The 22,121-nt window shown below is 35.4% G+C and overlaps 3 protein-coding genes across 3 annotated transcripts; 2 read left to right on the top strand and 1 right to left on the bottom strand.

Moving 5' to 3' along the window:
- The first annotated feature begins 3,989 nt into the window (after positions 1-3,989).
- Positions 3,990-4,971, top strand: LOC106412175 (BON1-associated protein 1). The gene has a single exon (XM_048764874.1). The coding sequence runs from the start codon at positions 4,198-4,200 to the stop codon at positions 4,831-4,833; it is 636 nt and encodes a 211-aa protein (XP_048620831.1). The 5' UTR covers positions 3,990-4,197; the 3' UTR covers positions 4,834-4,971.
- Positions 4,972-6,485: 1,514 nt separating this feature from the next.
- LOC106415954 (E3 ubiquitin-protein ligase At1g12760) lies at positions 6,486-8,411 on the bottom strand. Its single transcript, XM_013856767.2, has 5 exons — positions 7,697-8,411; positions 7,498-7,617; positions 7,278-7,410; positions 7,027-7,191; positions 6,486-6,932 (listed from the first exon to the last, which is right to left on the bottom strand). Exons 1-5 carry the CDS (start codon positions 8,215-8,217, stop codon positions 6,759-6,761), a joined length of 1,113 nt encoding a protein of 370 aa, XP_013712221.1. The 5' UTR covers positions 8,218-8,411; the 3' UTR covers positions 6,486-6,758.
- Positions 8,412-15,287: 6,876 nt separating this feature from the next.
- LOC111208714 (putative defensin-like protein 128) lies at positions 15,288-18,774 on the top strand. The gene is made up of 3 exons (XM_022708063.2): positions 15,288-16,161; positions 16,249-18,362; positions 18,536-18,774. The coding sequence occupies exons 1-2, from the start codon at positions 16,056-16,058 to the stop codon at positions 16,425-16,427; spliced, it is 285 nt and encodes a 94-aa protein (XP_022563784.2). The 5' UTR covers positions 15,288-16,055; the 3' UTR covers positions 16,428-18,362; positions 18,536-18,774.
- Positions 18,775-22,121: the final 3,347 nt, after the last annotated feature.

The raw sequence follows: 22,121 nt of genomic DNA, 5'->3' as shown, positions 1-22,121 counted from the left end.
GTAAGAAGAGTACTTTCCTTCTTTACACTTGTTTCGTAGCTGTTTAAACACGATTTATTTAATAGCCGCATTTCTCATGCAGCTGGAACCGCGGGATATTTCACACCGTTTGTTATAATAATACTGTACTCTTCAGAAAATACTTTTTCCCTGCGTGAAATGGTGCTAAAAATAAATAATAATGTTATCATGTTGCCGACAAAAAAAATATCTCCAGAGTTGAAAATTTATAAAAGCATCTCCAAAAAAACTCTATAACTTTAAATATAAATTTTTTTGTTTTAAAAAAACTTTAAAACTTCAAATTTAAAGTTCTGAAAAATAAAACTTCGTAAGTTTTACTATTCAAAACTTCAAATTTAAAATTTCATCTTTTTATTTACATTTGATCTTTATAATTAATTACACATCACACTTGTGATTTTAAGTATTTTTTCATCTATTCCTTAAAATTTTCATATATCATAAATATCACATTTATGATTTTAAGTATTTTCTCATCTATCATTTTAATCCTTAAGATTTTCATATACCATAAATATTTTTCAAATTTATTTTTATAAATTCAAATTTTACACATAAAATTAAATAAAAATTTTAAAATAAAATTTATAATATTTTAAACTAGAATTAGACAGCAAGAATATTACAAAAAAAAACTTAACTAAAAATATTTTTTAAAATATACATGAAAAAATAATTATTACACAAAATTTAAATATTACAACATCACTAATAGTATGGTAACTTTTATCCGGAAATTTCAAAATCTCTAAAATATAGTTCAAACAAATTTTGTGTAACCGAAAATGGAGCATTACATAAATAGTTTAATGAAATAATATAGTATTTTACTCGTAGTTTAATATTTATTTATATTTATAATTTTATATATTTAGTTAATATTTTATTGATTAATATTGTTTTAATATTTATATATATGTGCTAGTTATTTATAAAGTTTAGTGGATTTATATTAATTATAACAAATATAAAGATTATATGTAAAATATAAATAATTTTGAAATTGTGTTTGAAATTTTGGGAAAAAAATATTTTGAAATTTCAAATTAGAATTTTGCAAACTCTACAATATAATTTTTTTTGGAGATGCTCAAATCGAAGTAAATTTAATATATAGTCGTAGTTTTGTATAAAGTGTTTGTGACTGAGTGGTCACTACTTACCGACGGGGAAAAGGCCGTAACGCTATATTGCCCTTATGTCATTCTTTTAATTCCAAATTAATAAGTGTTTAATAAAAATATTGTTTACAAATATCCTTTAAAGTTTTTGATATTTTATTAATTAATAATAATAATAATAACTAAATATATTAACTTACTATTAGCTTATACTAATAGTTGTTTTTTTGAAAAAAGGGCTTATATATATGGTATGTGCTTATACTTATAGTTACTGAAAATGAATGTAAACTACAAACATATAGGTTTATAATCAGATTTTAGTTTATTTTTAATATGTGTAAAAAAATATTATTAATTTGAAAAAATAAAATGTATCACTTTTTCGCTATAGAAACTTTGTAATGGTTGAAATAATCCAGTAGATCATCTTATCAATCTGCTATCTTATCGTTATCTTGAAGTTTTTGTCGATGGCATTCAAGTAAAAATACTAACAATTATTTATGTTTGTGAGGTAAAAAGAAAATGAAAAATTGTACCCAAGATCTCGTAGTCCAGTGGTACTACCTCTTCTTTGGGGAGGGGAGGTCGGCTGTTCGACCCGCGGGAGAGGGAGGCGTGCCCAGGGCCCTAACCGGTACAGGCACAGGCTAGCGCCGGACCTAGGTGGTGAACTGCTCGAAGGCTGGTCAACACCTGGTTAAACAAAAAAATGAAAAATTGCACGTAAACCAGCATCATAACAAAAGTTGATTTACAAAAAAAAACAATCAATTCCTAAGTGACTACTAAGTCACCAGATATAAAAGTCTTACTTTATTCCTTGTATATTAAAATATGAGAAACATTGTAATAAATGCATTCACACTATAATAGATATGTGTCAATTTCACAATGATTTGATAATAAGTATGCTAACGCGTTCACATTATATTCATAAATGTGTTTACACTATGTATTTTGCATTTTTTTAATATAACACTCACATATATGATTCCAATAAAACTCTTGATTTTTCGGTTCGAACAAAAATAGATAACGAATCAAAAGCCAAACTATATATATATTATTTTTATTGTTTACGGATAAAGTTGAGCAAAATATTCATAAATTTTGATTCGATTCGTTATCCGTTTTGATTTGAACAAAAAAATATGGATATCCGTAACTCTACGAAACAAATCAAATACTAAAATACAATATCCAAAAAAGAAGAAAATTACAAAACCCAATATTTTTAGGAACATATATCTAATTTGATCTGTTATATACATATATATATATATATGTAAAGAATTATATATATACGTTATATATAGTATAATTTATATCAGTTTTACAATATTTTTATGAATTAAATTTATTATATTAGGTACTAGAATTTAAAAAGTTAAATAATGTTTTATTTTTGTAATAAAATGTTATTATTAATTTTTCAATTATTTTTAAAATTTTATTTTATTTACGGATCAAATCGAATATTTTAAAATTCTAAAACATTTCGGATATCCGAGTCACCGAATATCTAGGTGGCTAAAGATCGAATCGACATGAATGTTTCCAAATACCCAGATATTCGATCTGTGTCCACCCCTATTTACGGATACAATTTTATTTTTCTTATATGAAAAAATGACTAATGTCAAGGCTTTTTTTATTTTAAATTAATTTTAATTTTATCTTTCATGTATTATTTTGAACAAAAATGTCATTTAATATAAATTAACAATGTCATTTACCGGAAAAACCAAAAAATCAAACATTTTAACTGAGTAAAATAAAATGAATATTAATTTAAAATAATAGTTATATTTTAGAAGACTAAAAACCAAAAAAATAAAAAATTAAAACCGAACCAATATCCCGATTAAACATATTTAATGTCTTTTTATTAAAAATAGCAAAACTAATAATCATATCCCGCGCAAGGCGCTGATTATTACCTAGTCTTATATATTAAAACATAAGTCACAACCTTGATTCATGTGTGTGTTTTTTTTTAAATAGACCTAATAGACCTATTCCTAGAAATTCATGTTACATTTAATCTATAATCTTATCATTTAAATTTTGGGCCTACCAGAAACTTTTATTGGACTATCAATAATTGGATTTAAACAATAGATGATCTATTGGATTTAATGTTGTAATGCTATACCTTCATATGTTAAATATTTAAATATTTGTCGATGTTAACTTTTAAAATTATAAAGATTTTTTTTAAAAATAACAAAAATCATATTATCTAACAATGATTAATCTTTATTACCTTAAACTAGTGAAAACAAATTTTAAACTATATAGTTTATTTTAAAAATTAAACAAAAACTAAATGTTTAATTATTTACTCGATAATATAAATCTATGAAGCGAAAAATTTGATTTTTTAAAAACTTTCTAAATTTGTGAAATGTTACAATATCTTTGAATACGACAATAAAAAAATATTTTACTAATCCTTATATATATAGTTACGATTTTAATAATGAAATAATAATCCGAAAATATATATATAGAAGAAAATACAAGTACATGTGAAAGTTTGAAACAATCTATTCAATGAAAAAAATACCGTAAACTTATTATCTTTTAAAAATTGATAGACACATATATATTATAATATATACCAATTTAGAATTGAAAACAAAATATTTATATAAATATAAAAGAAAACAAAAATCAGCGCGGTTGCGCGGATAGAGATCTAGTAGTATATTAAAAACTAATGTAAATATTCGTAAATTAAATAGAACAAATTCTTTTTGTACATACGAAAAAATTATTTTTATTGTAATTTGATTTTTTTAAAAGAAAGAAACACTTGTAAACTAAAAAGTCTTCTCTTTTTGCCACTTATTTTTGTTTTAAGTCGATATCCTCATTTACTTATAATACAGGAAATAGACGAGAAGAATCGTGGCCTCTTCTTGCCGAACTTCCCAATCACCTTCGTCGACCACGTTGTATTTAATGATACTGTGTCCTCTATATAAACAACGGCACGTTACTTCTGGCTAAATGATTATTTCAATAATACATACATAGACATATGTACATACTAACACAAAAACAACATATGATATATATACGTAGAACTGATCATCCTCGTTTGTATACAACAATGACAAAGACACTTGAGATTGACATAAGATCCGCAGAAGGTCTTAAGTTAAACCGGAGACTCTTAAAGAAAAAGACTTTCGCCGTTGCAAGAATCGGTGAGAAGTCTCGACCGTCGCATCTTGACGTATCGGGAGGAAGCAGTCCAACGTGGAACTGCAAGTTGGAGATGCCCATGAGCGGGACTGAACAGTTCATCTACATCGAGGTGTTGTTTCGAACAAGTTCTGGACGCGAGAAGAAGATAGGAGAAGCTAAGATCCCAACGTCAGACTTCATGGGAAGGTATTCACCTGAAGGTCATTTGAATTTCTTGAGCTATAGGTTAAGAGATGAATATGGGGATAAGTGTGGAATCGTGAATGTTTCAATCATGGTTAAACCTTATTCCACAGATGAGTTCAAATCTTCTTCCACGGCGATGAAAGATTATGGAGCTTGTTCGTCGCAAGCGGCGGAGACGGGTCTGTGGAGACCAAGATCGGAGCCTCCGGCTATTGATGGCTATGGTGGTCGGATTGTTACAGGAGTTCCTGTTTGGTGTGTGCTTCAACGGCCAACGTAAATTTGGTGGTGTTTGGCTGCAGTGCTGCACAAAGACTTGTGATTAATATTTTTTTTTCTTTGTTACTATACAAAAAAAAACTTATTTGATGTCTGGAAACAAAAATGATTACAAGGAAGTCAAACTCTATACGTGCTCCTCGTGTGTGTTAGCCGAAAAGTTAGAAACAATTGCAGAGTTTTAAATAATAATAAAAACAGCTGCTAAAAATAATAATAATAAAAACGTTTCCCGCGGTGATTCGTGGCGTGTGTAATTAAAAAAGAGAAATTCCCTTTTACATGGCCTTAGTTTTTTTTTTTTTTTTGATCAAACACGTGGCCTTATTTTTTTCAAAAATAGATGTTAAGAAAGAAAATGACCAAAATAAATTTTATTAAAAGGTAAATATACATTTATACTCAAAGGTTAACTAATCTAAATTCAGGGTTTAGAGTTATAGTATAGGGTTTGAGGATATGGTTTCGAATTTTAAAAAATAAAAAATTAAAATTAAAATTTTCAAAACAAAAATGTGCTATTTCGGTCATTTTATTTTTTTAATGCTATTTTGGTGACAAAAACTTAAAAATGTCTATTTGAGAGAATTGCCCATTAAAAAATCAAATAAATAGTATGTTTTGAAAATAAGGCTCTCTGATAGTATATAAATTAATTCGAGTATTTTACTACTAGTGACAATTTTAAAAAGATGTTACAATTTCTTAAGTATTTGAGAATGTTTTCTCCATTGCCAGGCATAGTTTATGATATTATTTGTAGAATTAATTGGATGTATTTGTAGAATTAATTGGATGGATCGATGAATAACATTTTTTATGAATGCTTTACAAATTGATAATTAGTATCTTATTTGCTTTTTGCAAAACCACTTGGACATATAGTCATGTACATTAGTCTTTATAAAGAAAGTATTGCAGCTACCAAACAAAGTTGACATAAGTTATTATTCTGAGATGATAGAGTAGACAACAAAAAATGACTTGTCCACTGGTAGCTAGGGAAGAGATAAGACTTCCACGGATGTAATGTGTAATGTGGCCGGTTAAGTTATCTCCACGTGAAGTTAGTAGCTGCTGTGAGCCGCTGAGGATAAAAGCATCACTCATAATTGGGGATTGGGGTTCAGCAGGACCCATATCTTTACGGATGATTTTACAATCGTTAATTATATTTGTTTTATGAAAAAAAATTAGTTTGATATGAATTGTATTTATAAGATTTATGCATAATGGTTTTATTTATACTATGGTAGAGATTGTGTGTAAAAATAATTTTTGTTATTTCGCATAATTCATTATCTCTAAAATTTATAAAATCCAAACTTTCTGATGTCAGACTACAATACTAAAAAGTTTCCACAATAAAGAACGTTCTGTAGTATTTTGTTTGCTAGTTTTGGTAAAAGTTTGCGGGCGCCGCAGGGCCGACTCTTTGTTTTGGTCCATTCGCTGAAATTGCATTTTGATTACAAAAGCCTTAGCCTAATCCACACGCTTCTCTCGTTAATTATGATTACAATACTGATCCGACTTAAATAATCTTTAGGACGTGATCATAACGATCACCTCCTCTTAATCCACCTCACCAACAACGACCCCGCACAACCGTCATTCTCATTTGGTTGGTGAAATAGTTTTTACCACCGTAAATAAATCAAGCTCAGATCTCTTTGCCTCGCTCAAGTAAACAACATTCGACCGAACTATTTACTTATTGCATTTACAAAATTATATAGAAGAAAGAAAATAAACAATGACAAAAAAAACTGCAGCTTTGTTCTCAAAAACAAATCTTACGGTCTTCTCTTGTTCTTCCCTCTATAGTAGTCAAATAATAAACGAGGTTTAAGGTAGTGACTGATAAGCAGCTCATCACATTCGCATACATTAACTTATGAGAGAAATGAATCTTCTTCTTCCTCCTCACACTTGTTCAATGCCACTATGTTCATTTTTGAGGATGTTGAACTTGCAGAGAGGACAAGTCGCATTGATCCTTAGCCATTTGTCTACACATACACTATGGAAGTGGTGTCTACAAGGAAGCTCCCTAAGCTCTGCTCCATCTTCGTAAGCACACAGACAAATGCTACATTCCTGCAAAATATCGATTTTTGCTCAAATCATTTCAGTCTCTCTCTCTCTCTCTATATATATCCAAAACGAGCTTTTGATTTTGGTTGTTACTTACAGCATCATCGCTAGATATCACACGTTCGGTTTGAGAATCAACACCTAACTCAGTCATTATCCCTCCTTGAGTTTCCTGGACTTCGCCATTCACTTTCTCAGAATCCTTTACTGTAAGGAACTTAAACTTCGAAAGTCTCTCTATCTCTTCATCAGGCGCGCCTTCCTAAAATGTTAATAACAACAATGAAGAAATTCAAAACCAAAACGAGTTTACAAGTAGCTTTTGCTTATTACAATGCTTTCTCTTACCTGATCTGCTAATGCGTATAAGATGGCGATGATGCAAGGCAAGCAACAGCAAACAGCAATACCGATTAGACTAGCAACCGCAACGCAAATGACAACAAAGATCACATCAAAAGCAAGGAATGCAACACACAACCTGCAAAGTTACCAAGCATTTTTGATCAAAAGAAACAATCTTTTGAGAAAAGCATAAGCAAAGATTTGTTGTTTTAAGACAACAAACCAGTAGAGACGTGGCGAAGACTGAGCAAGTGCCTCCGTATCACCAGTGACCCAGTAAAACCCAATGATCCACCACACAAAAGAGAACATCGTGTTTGCTGACTCAATGTGCTTGGCGAAACTGAAAAACAGAGTAAAGAGCAATGAAACAGAGTAAACAGAGTAAGGAGTTCAAAACAGAGTAAAGATTGAAACTTTACCTAGCTCGATGATCATCACCACCGTCGTCAACGCCATAACCATCAGATTCGTCTTCGCTTCCGCTGAAAGACCCGTGATTTTCAGACCCTTCTTCAGTTGTAGGATTAGATTGGCGTCTTCGTCGTCGATACTCAGCAATTACGCAACCAACGTGAAACAGACACTGGAGACTATACCCAGCAATCCACAGCCTCAGAGGAACCTCAGGATGCTCTTCAGGACTAAACCCTAGAATCGCAATCGACACAATCACAAACGCAAAGTTCCAGAGTATATCGAGGGCTATGATGGGCTTCGAGTAGGCCCATTGACTCTGCCTCTCCTCGAGCTGCTCAGCCGCCACCTCGCGGACTCTAACGGAAGGCTCGCGGAGCATCATCCGACGGTTGCTGGCGCGGCGGAGGAGCCTCGACGCTGCGCCTCGGAGGGGCTGGGAGGGGCGAGGGATGTTGCGGGTTAGAAGCGGCGAAGCGTCCATCGCCGGAGAAGAGGAGGCTGGGATGGGGATCGGTGGATTCATCTGACAAGGTTGGATCTTGGGTAAACGGGTCGATCGGGATTGGTTCGAATCGAGATGGGTCGGGTTTGGAATCGCTGGGGATCTGCCGACTATCGGGGGATGATTCTAGGTTTTTTTTGAGGATTGGACTATTCTCGAAAAAGTTTAAAACGATAAGAGAATGTCTCTCTTCACGTTCGTTCAACGAATGTTCCATTTTTTATTTTTATTTTAATTTATAACTTAATTATTAATTTTGCTAAGGAATCAGCCAGCACATTACTCAACCGAGGTACATATGAAAAGGAAACAACATCAAAGGAGGAACTAAATTGATAGATATCGAATAAAATGCCGAATAAAGCTGGAACTGAGCCTCTTTCCTTCAGTAGGTTGACGAGGGACAGCGAGTCAGACCGAATCATAAAGGATTTAACATTCGACGAGGCAGCATACATAACTGCCGAACGGATGGCGAGGGCCTCAGCCATTAACGCCGATGAAACAAAGTTGTGAGACTCGCAAATAGGGGCCAGTGACGGGCACGGGCTCCATCCTGAGAAGATACCCCCAATACCACAATTTCTGGATAGTGCGTCCCATGCTGCATCCACGTTGCATATCACAGTGCGCGATCCTGCTTCCAACACTGCAGTAGTGCGAGGCTGACCTCGGCATACAGGAACTTGCGTGGTGGTTTGGAGTATATGGGATTGTGCCAATTGCCATTCTCTAGCATCAGATATGGACTTTAAGATGATTTCCATACCGGAAAATGCTCTGTTTTCGAAACAGAGCTTGTTTCTTGCCTTCCATAGATTCCATAGTATCCATGGCCACAGCGGAACTGATACACCCGTGGGGGGAAGAACGGTGAGTTGATTTGCACTGGCTATGAAGGAGGCCATCGAAGTAAAGGAGGTGGGTCTGTTTACCAGAGGCGCTAAACTCCAAACCTGTTCCGCAACTTTGCAATGCAGGAAAACATGGAGATCGTCCTCCCCCATATCACATGACTTACAGCTGAAGGCTGGTACTCCTCTAGTAGCTAAGTTGGAGCTGACTGGAATGGCCTTCTTCACCACTTTCCACAAAAAATCCTTTATTTTTGGCGACGTTTTGATGTTCCAGATGTTTTTTAACCAGTTAAATTTTGATGTAGAAGAAGCGTCCTCTCGCTCAGTTGTCATCCCTATGCCATATCCTGTTTTAGAAGTGTAGATACCAGACTTATCGGGGAGCCATGCCAGGTTGTCTATCGACGGAGCTGAACTTGTCACCAAGCTGCGTATACTGTCCTCATACTGAGGGAGGTATTGTCTTATCTTGTCCCTATCCCACTCGTTAGAAATAGGGCAGAGTAGATCGCTAACTCGAAGCTCCGTATCTCTCTGGTTTGCTGGTCCAACTGGTATGACAGGTTTCTCACAAGACAACCATGGGTCTTGCCATACCCTGATCTTATCTCCACTGCCTACTATCCATCCCAGTCCTTTCTTCAGTATTTCCCTGCCAGCGAGAATGCTTCGCCACCCATGAGACATATTGGACGGTGCCTTGCATTCCAAGAAAGTCGAGTTCTTTGCATATTTTCCAACAAGACTTGAGCAATCAGCGATGCCGGGTTGTGCAGAATGCGCCACCCCACCTTTGCCAGGAGAGCGTAGTTAAAAGTTGCAATGTCCCTAAAACCCCGCCCTCCCGCATATTTTGGGAGCGTGAGGGTTTCCCACGCTACCCAGCACATCTTTGTCTTCTCGGGGTTGGCATCCCACCAGAATCTGGTTAGGAGCGACTGGATTTGTTTACAAAGTGATTGCGGGATCATAAAACAAGACATGGTATAGGCTGGCATAGCTGTTAGTATTGATTTCAGCAAGATTTGCTTTCCGGCTCCAGATAGAAATCGGGTAGACCAGCTGAGGACTTTCTGTCGGATCCTATCCAGTATAGACGCAAAAATGTCCCTCTTCTTCCTTCCGAAATGCTCGGGGAGACCAAGATATTTACCCATACCACCTTCTGCGTCGATAGATAATATTGCTTTCACCCTGGTATTGACCTCAGCCGGTGTCTTTGCAGAAAAGGTGATGGCGGATTTTGAGAAGTTAATATACTGTCCCGAAAGGTCTTCATATGATTGGAGTATGGAGAGAAGGGTAGTAACGCATGAGGGGCTGGACCGTACAAAGAACATTGTGTCATCAGCAAAGAGCAAGTGGTTTATAGCTGGGCAACCTCGTGCCACACGAATACCCGGGAGAGATCCGTCTTGTTGCGCCTTCTCACACATAGTCGATAAGGTTTCTGTGCAAAGTATAAAGAGGTAAGGGGAGAGCGGATCTCCCTGCCGTATACCACGGGAAGGTTTCACCAAGCCTCTTGGTGATCCATTGATGAGAAACGAATACAAAACTGATTCCACGCAGCTCATAACCCAAGATATCCACATCTGATCAAAACCCATATGCTGGAGAACTGCCCGGAGAAATCCCCATTCAATCCTATCATAAGCCTTGCTCATGTCGGTCTTGACCGCCATTGAACAGCGCTTCTTGGCCTCCGAGGTTCTCAGGTAATGGAGGGTTTCATGGGTGATCAAGACATTATCACCTATTGCTCGGCCTGACACGAATGCTGACTGAGACTTGGCGATGAGCATAGGCAATAACGGTTTCAAGCGTCTAGTGAGGATCTTTGCCACTATCTTGTAGTCCGTGTTGCACAAAGCTATAGGACGATAATCTGCTACTTTCCTAGCACCCGTGGTCTTCGGTATTAGTCGCACATGCGTCTCATTTTGCTGCAGTTGTAGAACGCCAGTGAGGAAGAATTGTCGAATATCCTTGCAGACGTCAGGCCCTATGATGTGCCAGTAGGAATGGTAGAACTTTGCAGAAAAGCCATCTGGGCCTGGAGCCTTCCCGCTATTTATTAATAATACCGCTGCCTGGATTTCCGAATCACTTGGTATGCTAGTCAGATGCTGGTTCATCTCTAGTGTGACCTTACATGAGATGATGCTAGCCAGCCTACTGAAGTCATTATTACCATTGGAGCTGAAAATATTGTTGAAATGGCCCGAGATCACCGTGCATATCTGGTCCTCTTCAAAAACTTTTGTACCATCTTCAGTTTCCATTACCGACATGGAATTGATCAACCGTCTTTGTTTTGTAGCAGCATGAAAGAAGCCTGTATTCATATCCCCTTCTTTAAGCCATTGAATCCTGCTTCGCTGCAGCCAGAATAACTTTTCCTCCTTGTATGCTTCCACCAGACCCTTAGTGAGTCTGTCGATGGCTTCTTGGTCATGTGAGCTCACCGACAGAGCAGCTTCCAAAGCTGTTTGATGTTGAAGGATGAGCTGGTTGTTCTTTATATTCTGCTCCTTAGCCCATTGGATGATCTTCCTTCTACATGCATTTAGTTTCGTTATGACCGAATCAAGGGGATAGTGGTTCCATGCTTCCTGAACGATATCCTCTATCTCTGGCTTCTCTGTGAGAGTTCTATTAAATCAAAACATTCCACGCTTTTGGACTTCAGATTTGTTAAAGTAGGTGATTAAAGGGCGATGATCAGACCCTTCAAAGCGTAAGTAGCAACATCTACCCATGGGGAATATCTCATTCCAAGCACAGTTAACCATAGAGCGATCGAGTCTCGATCTTACATAATGTGAATGTCTGGTTCCTCGCCAAGACAAGTGGTTACCAAAATGATTAAGGTCCCATAATCCATTCTTTGAAACAAAAGATCTGAAAGAAATAAAAGATCCTTCCCATCGTATAGGGCCTCCAACCTTTTCTGCATTGCTCAATATCTCATTGTAATCTCCCGATATAAGCCAAGGTGCATCTCGATCTCGTCCTACTGTCGAGAGCTTTTGCCAGAACTCTGCACGATTTTCCACTGCTGGTGCGCCATAGATGTAAGAAATGAAGGATGAGATACCCTTATATTGTACCTTAGTATCAATAAGGTTCGGATTCACTTCCAGGATAGTCACCTCAACTCCTTTTTTCCAAAGCAGAGATAGCCCGCCACTGAGTCCCACCGGTGGAACCGAGTAATAGTGAGGATACTGAAGAGACTATAGTTCTTTCTTGATATATTCATCATCATGCTTAGTCTCCATGAGAAACATAATATCAGGAGAAATATCTCGGTATATCTCCTTCACTCGACGAATTTTCAGGTCGCTTCCCAATCCCTGACAATTCCAGCTCATAAGAGCTAAGGAAGAGGAGGAGGAGGGGGATGAAAATCCTCCCTCCCTGTCTTATTCCTCGTCTGTGATCTTGTAGTGGTGCTCCTTGGGATTGCACTGGTACTGGCCTTATTACAAGGTAAGTTAGAGTCCTTTTCATTGCCTCTTTTCTTGCGGGGAGGGATAAGTGATCTTGACGCTGTAGTTTTCCCTAAGTTTCAGGGCTTTTAGAGTTTTTAATGGGCTTCTAGCCACCCTCCTCTGTACCTTTGTTACTCTGCGTTTGCCTTCAGCCTTGTTCTGAGATGGTGGTATCGTAATCCTTACTTCCCCACTATGAGCTGAAGGTTCTTGCAACCTAAGAGAGGCTGGGGCGCGGGGGGCGACTGATGGTCCTTCCTTCCCACTCTTTAGTCTCCGGTGGTCTAAGGGGGAGATTGTATCAGGTTGTGATGACATTTCTTTCCTCTTACCAGAGTTTGATCGTTGCGAAAGGCTCAAAGGCAGAGTATCTCTGAGGTCAGGCTCAGTGATTCTTTCAAGGGTGGATCTTCTCTCCCTCGACGTAGTCAGAGTTCTTTCAGAGCTAAGCTCCTGCGGGAACTCTAGTCTCTCCCGGAGCTGGCGAGATGGGGGAGTACGAGAGTTGTGAGAGCCCGCATCTATTGAGGTATTAGCACCTAGAGGATCAACCATAAGGCCGTTAGATGCCAGAGACTTGTTGTTGCTAACCAGTTTCCCACTAGACAGTTCCCTCCTACAGTTATCAGTCTGAGATGGGGGGTGGTCTCTGGGACTTTGTCGACGATGCCTCTCGTACCCACTAGTGGTATTTCTATCCTTTGCCACGTAGTGTCTGTTTTGTGATCTCCTTGGTGACCCACCAGCGTAGCTCTGATTATGGGAGAGTGATTGTCGCTCTCTATCTTCAGTTGAAGATCTGTACTGTCGAGCATTAGGCTGGTGGCGGGTGTACCCTCGTCGATCGTCGTGGCGCTTCTTCTCTACTTCAATACGTTGGAACGCAATTCTCTTCGTAATACCTAGCTTCCTTTCCTTAGGGGGAGGAAGGTATCTTGGTTTTGATGGACAGTCCATCTCCTCATGGAAGAGGGAGAAGCATACGAAGCAGTGTTTTTCGATTTTAAGATATTCAAACTCGACGGTAATGATATCCTCTGAGGGAAGTCGAATCTCTAGATTCATGGTTAGAGGGAGTAGACCATTCATGTCAACCCTAACTCGGGCATCATCCGCCTTCCTGTCTGCGACATATCCGAGTTCCTTGCCTATAGCATTCATCGTGTCGTCATTCCAGAAGTGAAGTGGTAGGTCATGGACTCTGAGCCAAAAGGATATGTTGGAAGGGAAGGAGTCTGACAGTACCGGTTCCCATCGCTGGAGTATTAGCATCCACTTCTTATAATGGTAAGGGCCTTCAGACAGTACCGCCTGAAGGTCTGCTTCAGACTCAAACCAGAATTGAAACTTCTCCGGTCCTAGATCTCTTCCAACCACCCGACCTTCCAGGTTCCATACCTGAGGTAGGAAGTCAACTACCGCTCTAGGTCTTTGCAGCGTTGGATTCGTGACTCTACCTAGATAGTAAGTTTGTTGGCCGCAATGAGATCAGTGTTGTTACTTGGCGGTATTCTCACCGGTGAGCGCTTTGGTTCACTAGAATCAGATGGGACCCACTTTTCTTTCTCTCTTCTTGAGAATCTTCGATCCATAACTGTAGGGTCAAAGGTAGTTGCACTTCAAACTTCCAGAGCTGTTTGATAGTAGAGAGAATCTTCGACGAGAATTTATGATGATAATAAATGTAGCGAGGTTATAACAACTCAATCTTTAAGAGAGTAGTAAAGGGAGAGGAGAACGAGCTAGGCCATTTCAAAGCCTAGTCGTGATTCCGAGGTTGAGAGATGGTAAGTTGGATTCATCGAAGAAAGATCGGCGTCGACTTCCGGTGGGCTTGCACGGCGAGGATGGTCCCTCCGACCCGGGTCGGGGGAGAGAACCCGGTGGCTTACGGGTCAGGGCGTGCTAGTGTCCAGTGGATACTTCCCAAAAAGGGAATAATTTTGAAATAGAGTGGATCGTGGACAGTAGATCTGTACCAAAAGAGGAAAGGACTGTTGTGTAACAGGGGGACTTGGTAAACGTCAACTTGGTTAAGGACCGATCTTGAATGTCGTGCCTGGGAGCTTTTTCTTTAATCACTATATATGTCAGCCCTCTCATTGCTAAATTCCTCCGGGAATGGAGTGTAGACTCTCTCTTTAATATTGAAATGAATGTGTTTGATCAAAAAAAAAAACTTAATTATTAATTTATTTAGATCTCCATCAAAATCATGTGATTAGTGTTGATAAATTTGTTTGTTTAAAAAAGATTAAAAGTTTCCAATGATTTTTTGTTTTGCAGATTCTTGATTTTAAATAAGATTGATTTGCCGACAAAATATGTAGATTGGTTTACATTTTAGCACATTTTGCAACTTTATTTTATAATTTGTTTGAATTGAATTATTTGATTTGGTCCAATATTAAAGCTATTTTCAGCAAATCTCATTATTCAAACAATTATTAGATTGGATATGTAATTTTGATTTCCGATCTATAAATTCAAGGATTAAAGTTAGTGAAATGATCAAAACATAATGTTTATTTGGAATACTATCAAAACAACGGGTATTAGTCAAAAAAAAAAAACAACGGGTAAATCAACACATTTTACAATAACTCTAATATAAATTGATATTCATTCTGTTTTATATTAAATATTGTTGTACAGTAAATTTTTTGCTATAAAACAAATATTGTTTTAGGACTTCAATACAATTTATATTATTAATAGTTTCTTTTACCTTTATATAAACTAAAAATAAATGTAATAAAATTTTAATAGTTAAATAAAGGAAAAACTAAACACTTAACAATTTATTACTTTGCGTGAAATAATCTAAAATTATATTTGATTTGAAACAAAGAGAGTATTAGATAATTATGTTTTTGAATAATTATTGAGTTTTAGTATATATAATAACCATAAATTCATCATTTGACTGGCATAGTTATTTTTATTCTGTTTGATCCTATGGTTGAATAACAAAATAGTTAGTGATACTGAATTAGATTATAATCTGATACTGTTATATTTGAATAATACCATATTGGTTTTAAAATCACGTTTACTATTTTCATTATCCCTTGCATCAGAAATCTTATACAAATATTTATGTTTATTTTTATTTTTATAACAATAGCGAGATCCCAAAGACTTTCTAGACCCAAAAATTAATCATTACGAGGTCCGCATGATCCGTGTTTTCTTACCGCTTAAGACGCCTCAGATGGCCAAAAGAAATCGAACTCAATGCAGTACTCACAGCTGTGAGCCCATTACCCATGGACCAAATTTGACTTTAACATTATTTCCTTCCTAATTAATATGATTGTTTGTGTAATAATTTGTTTTGTAGTCTTGTATAACTCTGTAAGTTTAATATAATGCAATAAATTTAGTCCAAAAAAATCAATACGATTGCTTTCCAAATCAACTGCTTCCATTTAGTTAAATTTTTATTTTATTCTATATTTTGTTGTCATGTATATATTGTCCTATATATTATAAATTTTACTAAATGTACACGCACAATTCATATATAAATAGAGATTATATTTACATGTACTGGTCTATAAAAATGACAAAATTCACGACTCTTGCGATCTTCATCGTCTTATTTCTAGGTTTGTTTTACAATTACCACCAATGAAAAACTATTATACGTACGCACGTTTTTTTTAGATCTCATGTTCTTGAAATATCTTTTTTAGGGATGGTGGCGAAAGAGACACAAGGACAGCATATCTGTCGTCAGATTCTCTTAAACGACAACTGCGATGGACCCACGTGCTCAGCTCTGTGTGACCAGAAATTGGGTGGAACTGGCCAGTGTTACCGAACCGTTGACAAACGCTTTATTTGCCTCTGCAATTATATTTGCAAGAGTTGATTTTTTCCTGTTTTATTCTTATCTAATAGGCTATGTGAATGTTATAATAAAAACTTTAATAGTTTCTTGCAATGGTTTTCTATTCTTACATGAATGTGAGATAGCATTCGAACTGACCTGGATACTGAATATAGTTTTTTTGGGTACGTATGACGCTACTGAAATATAGTCCAAAAACAAAAGATATACGCCCGCTTTTAATTGTTTATATAATATTTCCTTAAAAATGATTGTACACAAATTAAACGTAGATTGGCTTTTTAGTTCGTGTATGTTTTAGAAGCTCTATAATTTTTTGTATAAACATTATTGACGATTTGGTAGTTGAAATTTTAAAAGAGGGCTAACAGCCTAACATCATTTGAACGAACAGATGGAAACCATTTAACACACAATGTGCCACTGAATGATATATATCTATAATCACTGGAAACACGCTGCATGGGATTGGTATCAAATGTCTTGGAGTCTCAACTCTCAATATATCAATAAAGTTCTCACTTCCACCTTTTATCCTCCTTGTAGTTTATGATTTATGTCTGTAATGTTGCCTTGGCAAAGAAGATCGAGGTCAAATAGGAGTGGGATACTCGGCCACTCCTACTCCGGCCCACGCCGGTTGTACTGTTTTGATTGCCCTATTGGGTAAAATTAATGAATTTATATATTATTTTTTTAAATAAGAGTGAGATTTAATTTGGGTTTTGATAGAGGAGCCAATAGCAAGCCTACACTCATATTGGATAATATATTGGTTTCTAAATCATGTATTGCTTCTGTTTTAGACCAAAAGTATAAAGCATAATTGTCCTGTGGGCTGCGTATAGTGGTATATAAATGTATTTTTATTACATGAGTTAAACTATGTTTTGAATTAAATTCTATTAAAATTTTCCGTTGAAAATATTAGTGGTTGAAATGTTGAAATAACAATACTAACAACTGGCAAAATAAAAAAAATAAACAATAACAACAATATATTTTTGTTTTAATTATTCCATAATTTGATTCAAATTCTGTTAAACCCAGTAGTTGAAATGTTGAATATGTGGTTTTCCAGTACATTGATTCCATTCATGGTTTTCCAGTACATTGATTCCATTCAAACTGTAGCATGAATAACAATACTAACAACTGGCAAAATAAAAAAATAAACAATAACAACAATATATTTTCAGTCAAACTATGTTAAATTCTATGGTTGAATACACTGGTTTCCAAATGTTATTTTTCCCTCTTTAATTTTCTCATGAATAATAACACTTTTTGAGATAGGGACTTTTATATGTCCAACTCAAACTAAATTACACTTTGTGAAGACAATTAAACTATTTACACCGTCCTACTTAAATCATCAATCTAATTTTTCAGACCATATCTCTATCACTTTTATGATTTTCTTATATTTAAAATAAATTGACGATGGATATATCGACTTATACTTCTTCTACTTTACTCAAAGTTCCATCACACTTACTAAGTATGATTCAAACAATATTAGTTATCATTTAAAGTTTTTCTTGATGGAAATTTTAAAGATATTTTCATGTTTTATATATTTATGATTTTTCAATGTCTATTTAACATATTTTGAATTTTTCTAAATTTTGTTCATACTTAAGTCATATCAATAATTATGATTTACTTTGTTCATATATGACTTTATTTTCCCCTAATTTGTAGATATTTATATTTATTTTTCTATGACTTTTCTGTTCAAACATCTAATTGATTACTAGATGAATTGTTGTTTCTTTCCATTTTGTATGATATTTTGTAAACTTATATATTTGCATACAATTTCTTATGTATTTATAACATTCACAAGTGCAATATACATTTACATCTATTTTCTTAAAAAAAATCATTTTTGTTACATCATCAAAATGGCTAAAACCACGATTCTTGCTATCTTTATGATTGTTCTCGTTCTAGGTTTGTTTACATTTAACATTTCACATAATTCTCTTTTTTTATTTGATGAATTTTTGTTCGTTGATTTTTTTTGCTAAAATTGTTCATTAATTTTTCATTTTTTTTTTTGAACTTTTTTTAATTTTTCATTTTATAACAGAAAATTTAACATAACATTAACTATGTATTATTAGGGATGGCAATGAAGGAAACGCAAGGACAAGAAAACTGCCATGAATATTATACAGAAACAGGCATTTGCGAACATAATCAGTGTGCCGCTCAGTGTGCTTCAAAGAGGAATGGAACAGGGAGGTGTGTAATAGGAACCAAAAACTGCATCTGCAGTTATAATTGCAAATTTTGATTTTATATATGTGGTCTACCAACTATCTATCAAATACAAATAATTAAATTAATGGATTGAAAAGCATATTTGCAATAATTTTTTTTTATTTTATGCAAATTTTAATTCTGATTTCAATTATTTGACATCATAGCATAAAGCCATAAGCTATAAAAATGCATCGATCACTATCGGTATTAGCAACGAAATGCAATGTAGAGATGAAATAAAAAAGAATTAAACCTTTATAATTTTGGTTAGAGCAAATAACAGTTCCTAAAAGGGCATGGCAAGGTCGAGGCGATTCTTGACAATTACTCTAAAATCCGCGCCAGATCCGGGCTCACACGACTCATTCTCTCCTGACTCAGTTATAAACACATAGGAGCTTATCGACGCTTGGACGAGGAGTCGCGGTTCAAAATCCCTCGCCATTGACGAACCTTGATTTCCATCTTAGCGAATTTGCACCTTTAATCCTTGTAATTGTGATTGTTTATAAATATCTTGTTCTTCCTCCTTTTCCCTCTTTCCATTTTTTTCCGACAGTCTCTCTCTCTCGGATTAACATCTGTAATTAATTCTGGAGACTATTCTTTTTTTTTTTCCCTTGCCTATTTTCTGTCAAGTACCAGATTTTCCCTTTTGTGTTGTGATTTTTTGTTTTTCTTTTATTTCTTCAATGCATCACAGTTAATTTCAATGGCATGTAGATTTAATTGTGACATAGATTGGTTTGTTCGTATGGATTGGCATGTAGATTTTCCTTCTTTGATGCATCAGTTGATATGGAGGTGGATACGGAGGCAATGGGTACAAAGGTGGTGGCTATTCGAGAGGAAAAAGCGGTGGTGGATATGGTGGAGGTGGAGGATATAGAGGTGGAAGCCATGGTGGTAGTGGTGGTGGATATCGGTCTGAAAGTTGTAGTGGTTATGGATACGGAGGTGATGGATACGGAAATAGACACAGTGGTGGTAGAGGTGGTTACTCGAGAGGAGGTGGTGGTGGTTGATACAATGGAAGTGGAAGAGTTGAGAGTGGAAGACATTGAAGTGGAGACGGTACAGGAGAAAGAAAAGAGGAGTAATAAAATAAAAATAATAAAGTGTTATGAAAGTGAGAAGCACGTTAAAATGTTGAAAATATAAAAGATGTGGGTATCGATTTCTATCGTTTATAACTTGTCTCGCACACTTTTCTTCTCCTTTTATAATAAACTCTCTCTATCATATATCAGTGTTATTTATTTCTACGGTATAAAATTTCGCTCCTATTTAAATTCTCGCGATACAATAAAATTTTGGTTCTTTTCATAACACGTTATCAGCACGATCACTATGCGATTCGGTAAAATTTATATGTATCATATTTACTCTGCTATAATGGCCGGTATACCGCCTATATTATTATTAATAATTTTCTAGTAGTTGTTTTAATTATTATTATTTATCTATATTAATGCGGACGGTATGTCGCCTCGTTAATAAACCTTGATTACTAATTACACTATAATTATTGGTTTGGCTGTGCCGCCGCATAATTTATTTAATGTTATAATTTTTATATCACCGTAATATGATTGATATTTGTTTGTTTATTAAATTATGGTTATTATATAAATGTTTGTTCACCTATATCAAATATTATGAAATTTATGGAATTTGGTTGACTGATTATTACAGTATTTTCAGATTGACTTTCGGTTCATACGATTTAATCCCAACGGTCACAAAGAAAAAATTTCAAAATTTTTACCCTTTTCAAACGGCTATGAACAGTGTTTTCATATATAAATACACTCATACTTCACTCATTTACTTCATCCAAAACATTTCATCTTCTCTCAAATATTTTCAAATCGCTCTATTCCGGTTTTTCATTGCAAGAAAGATGGTTCACATATTTTTGGTTTTATGTGCAATTCTAATTTTTGCTTCTATGTACGGTCTTTTTATTGGAGAATTTTCTCCTGAAGAATTTACGCTTAATGTCGATTTACTTTTCTATGCGTTGTTTCTCCTTGTAATTGCGTGTATTATTAATATAAATGGTTCGTTTTAAAATTACGAAATTCTAATAAAATATATTATTTTGTGTTTTAGAAATACAAATGACAAACATCGAGAAACTCCAGTTCTCGGCTCTGAAAATAACTGGCGAAAATTACGTCGGATGGGTCACAAACGTGAAACCATATCTAGTGATGAAAAAGATAACTGAAACAATTGTAATCGGTAGCAAATTACCACCCGAGCATATAGCCGAAGCGATAATCTTCCTGAAGAATCATTTAGATGAAAATCTAATGCACGACTATGCAAGCATAGAAGACCCAGCTGAACTGTGGCAAGCTTTAAAAGAAAGGTTCGATAACCAGAGACAAGTCAACCTCCCTCACGCTCTAGAAGAGTGGAAAAATCTGAGGTTCCAAGATTTTCAGAAGGTTGAGTATTACAATTCCGCTGTCCTGAGGATAGTTTCACTCCTGAAGTATTGTGGTAATCCTGTCTCTGAGGCAGAAATGATGAATAAAACATACAACACTTTTCACAAACAGCTTCACTTCTTGCCCGAAATTTACAGAAAATGCGGGTACACGAGATTTTGTGAATTGATGGTTGCGCTCATGTTGGCTGAAAAGAACAATGAGCTCTTGATCAAAAACCACAATTTCCGACCTACGGGAGCCAAAGCATTTCCTGAAGTGAATGCTACAGCGGTAGAAAATTCAGAAAGGAGGAACCAGACCAACCGAGGTTATGGTCGCCGTTTCAATAATAAACGTGGAAAAACTTACAATTCCAAATGGAAGGGATCTAACAAGTGGGTTAGATCCGAACAAGTTTCTAAAGGTAAGGAAACTCAAGAGGATACCACCCAGAAGCGTGGGACAGTGTGTTACAGATGTGGATGTAAAGGACATTGGTCTCGTACCTGTCGTACTCCTCCACATCTCTGTAAGTTATATCAAGAGTCCACGAAAGGCAAAGCTAAACAAGTGAACCTCACTGAAAACTTTGAAGGGACATCGTACCTCGATGCCTCCGACTTCGCTAATGAGTTGGACTAGATTACTCCTGAATAGAACCAAAATGCCTATAATAAGACTATTGAATAGTTTTCAGTATTGTCATGTATAATTATTACATTTCCTGTTTTAAACAAATAATGATGTTTTTAACGTCACCTTAATGTATAATTATTGTGTGTTTCCTTATATGATTATTATATAAATGAATTTTATGTTTTCTTTTATTAATATTTATGACAGTTTCAGAAATGGATCAAAATGCTAATGAAACAAAATCCAAAAAACGGATTCGTGAAATATGCATACCAGATAGTGGAACAACGCACACTATTCTGAGACAAAAGATATATTTCTCCGATATAAAACCGACAAGAATTATCGTCAATACAATATCAGGTCC

Source organism: Brassica napus, chromosome C8, assembly GCF_020379485.1.
Source record: "Brassica napus cultivar Da-Ae chromosome C8, Da-Ae, whole genome shotgun sequence".
NCBI classification, from domain to species: domain Eukaryota; kingdom Viridiplantae; phylum Streptophyta; class Magnoliopsida; order Brassicales; family Brassicaceae; genus Brassica; species Brassica napus.
Note: the sequence above shows the minus strand (reverse complement) of the source record. Positions and strands in the feature narration are given on the sequence as shown.

Excerpts from the sequence above, each read along its gene's own strand:
- LOC106412175 (XM_048764874.1), top strand. The coding sequence starts at position 4,198 with ATGTACATACTAACACAAAAACAACATATGATATATATACGTAGAACT.
- LOC106415954 (XM_013856767.2), bottom strand. The coding sequence starts at position 8,217 with ATGAATCCACCGATCCCCATCCCAGCCTCCTCTTCTCCGGCGATGGAC. Across the intron at positions 7,411-7,497 it reads TCTTCGCCACGTCTCTACTG|GTTGTGTGTTGCATTCCTTG; the intron begins GTTTGTTGTCTT and ends GTAACTTTGCAG. Across the intron at positions 6,933-7,026 it reads TGATATCTAGCGATGATGCT|GAATGTAGCATTTGTCTGTG; the intron begins GTAAGTAACAAC and ends GATATTTTGCAG.
- LOC111208714 (XM_022708063.2), top strand. The coding sequence starts at position 16,056 with ATGTACACGCACAATTCATATATAAATAGAGATTATATTTACATGTAC. Across the intron at positions 16,162-16,248 it reads CTTCATCGTCTTATTTCTAG|GGATGGTGGCGAAAGAGACA; the intron begins GTTTGTTTTACA and ends TATCTTTTTTAG.